The sequence below is a fragment of the Pygoscelis adeliae genome, unplaced genomic scaffold, assembly GCF_000699105.1.
Source record: "Pygoscelis adeliae isolate BGI_AS28 unplaced genomic scaffold, ASM69910v1 Scaffold1161, whole genome shotgun sequence".
Taxonomy (NCBI): domain Eukaryota; kingdom Metazoa; phylum Chordata; class Aves; order Sphenisciformes; family Spheniscidae; genus Pygoscelis; species Pygoscelis adeliae.
The window spans coordinates 3,248-4,091 of NW_008824017.1; the positions used below are offsets into that span (position 1 = coordinate 3,248).

The 844-nt window shown below is 65.6% G+C and overlaps 1 protein-coding gene across 1 annotated transcript in view; it reads right to left on the reverse strand.

Moving 5' to 3' along the window:
• The window catches only part of HM13 (histocompatibility (minor) 13), a 12,532-nt gene that overhangs the window by 1,615 nt on the left and 10,073 nt on the right, over positions 1-844 (reverse strand). The window contains exon 11 of the mRNA XM_009327165.1: positions 567-606. Within this exon, the coding sequence (XP_009325440.1) occupies positions 567-606 (40 nt within the window). The remainder of the gene's footprint in view (positions 1-566; positions 607-844) is intronic.

Below are 844 nucleotides of genomic sequence, written 5' to 3' on the forward strand. Positions count from 1 at the left end.
TTGCTGGTTTCCCTCTGAGCGGGCTGGGGGCTCGGGCAGGCCCCCGCGGGCAGGGGCACCCCCGGAGCAGGGAGGCTGGGGGGGGGGAAAACGGCCCTGCTTTGGGACGGATGTTCCCTTCCCTCCTCTGCTTCAGCCGTCCTCAAACAAACAACTGCCCGGGGCCGCCACCGAGCCTCGAGCACAGAGGAGAAACAGCTTCCAGGCGGGCCAGGCCATGCTCCGCGTGGCTCAGAGGGGACAGTCCAGGCAGGAGAGCAAAGCTGCCCGCCGACAGTGAACAGGCGTTCACCTGGAGCACGGCAGGCTGAGAAACGGCCGGAGCTGTTGCAACAGCCCAGCACAGACCCCTTTCTCTGCACCTACAGTTCCCGGGGAAGGGAGACTCTGCCGCAAACCAGGGTACTTCACCCGAGCGGGGAGGCTGGGATGTGCTCGAACCAGCCCTGGCTGCTCTCGCAGCCGGATCCGGCTCCGTTCTCCCCCACCCACAGGCCCTGGGACACAATGACCAAGTATCTCGGCACCAGGTGCGCGGTCCCACCCTCCCCTGCCTGCCAGCACACGGGAAGAGTTTGTCACCGAGGCATAAAGCAATACCAGATGCTGCCTGCCTGTTGGTACCGCACCAAAGCTCCCACCCGGCTACGAGGAGGTGGCTGGAGCCAGGGCCGGCGTGTACAAACACAGACCCACTCCCTCCACCCACGCACGTACACGCGCACACCCAGAGCATGCCCAGATGAACCCGTCCCTCCAGCTGTGCCCAGGCGTGGGAACATCTGCACGCTTCATGCGCTCCAGAGCCGCGGGCAACACAGCTCTGTCCCCAGCTGACGCTACC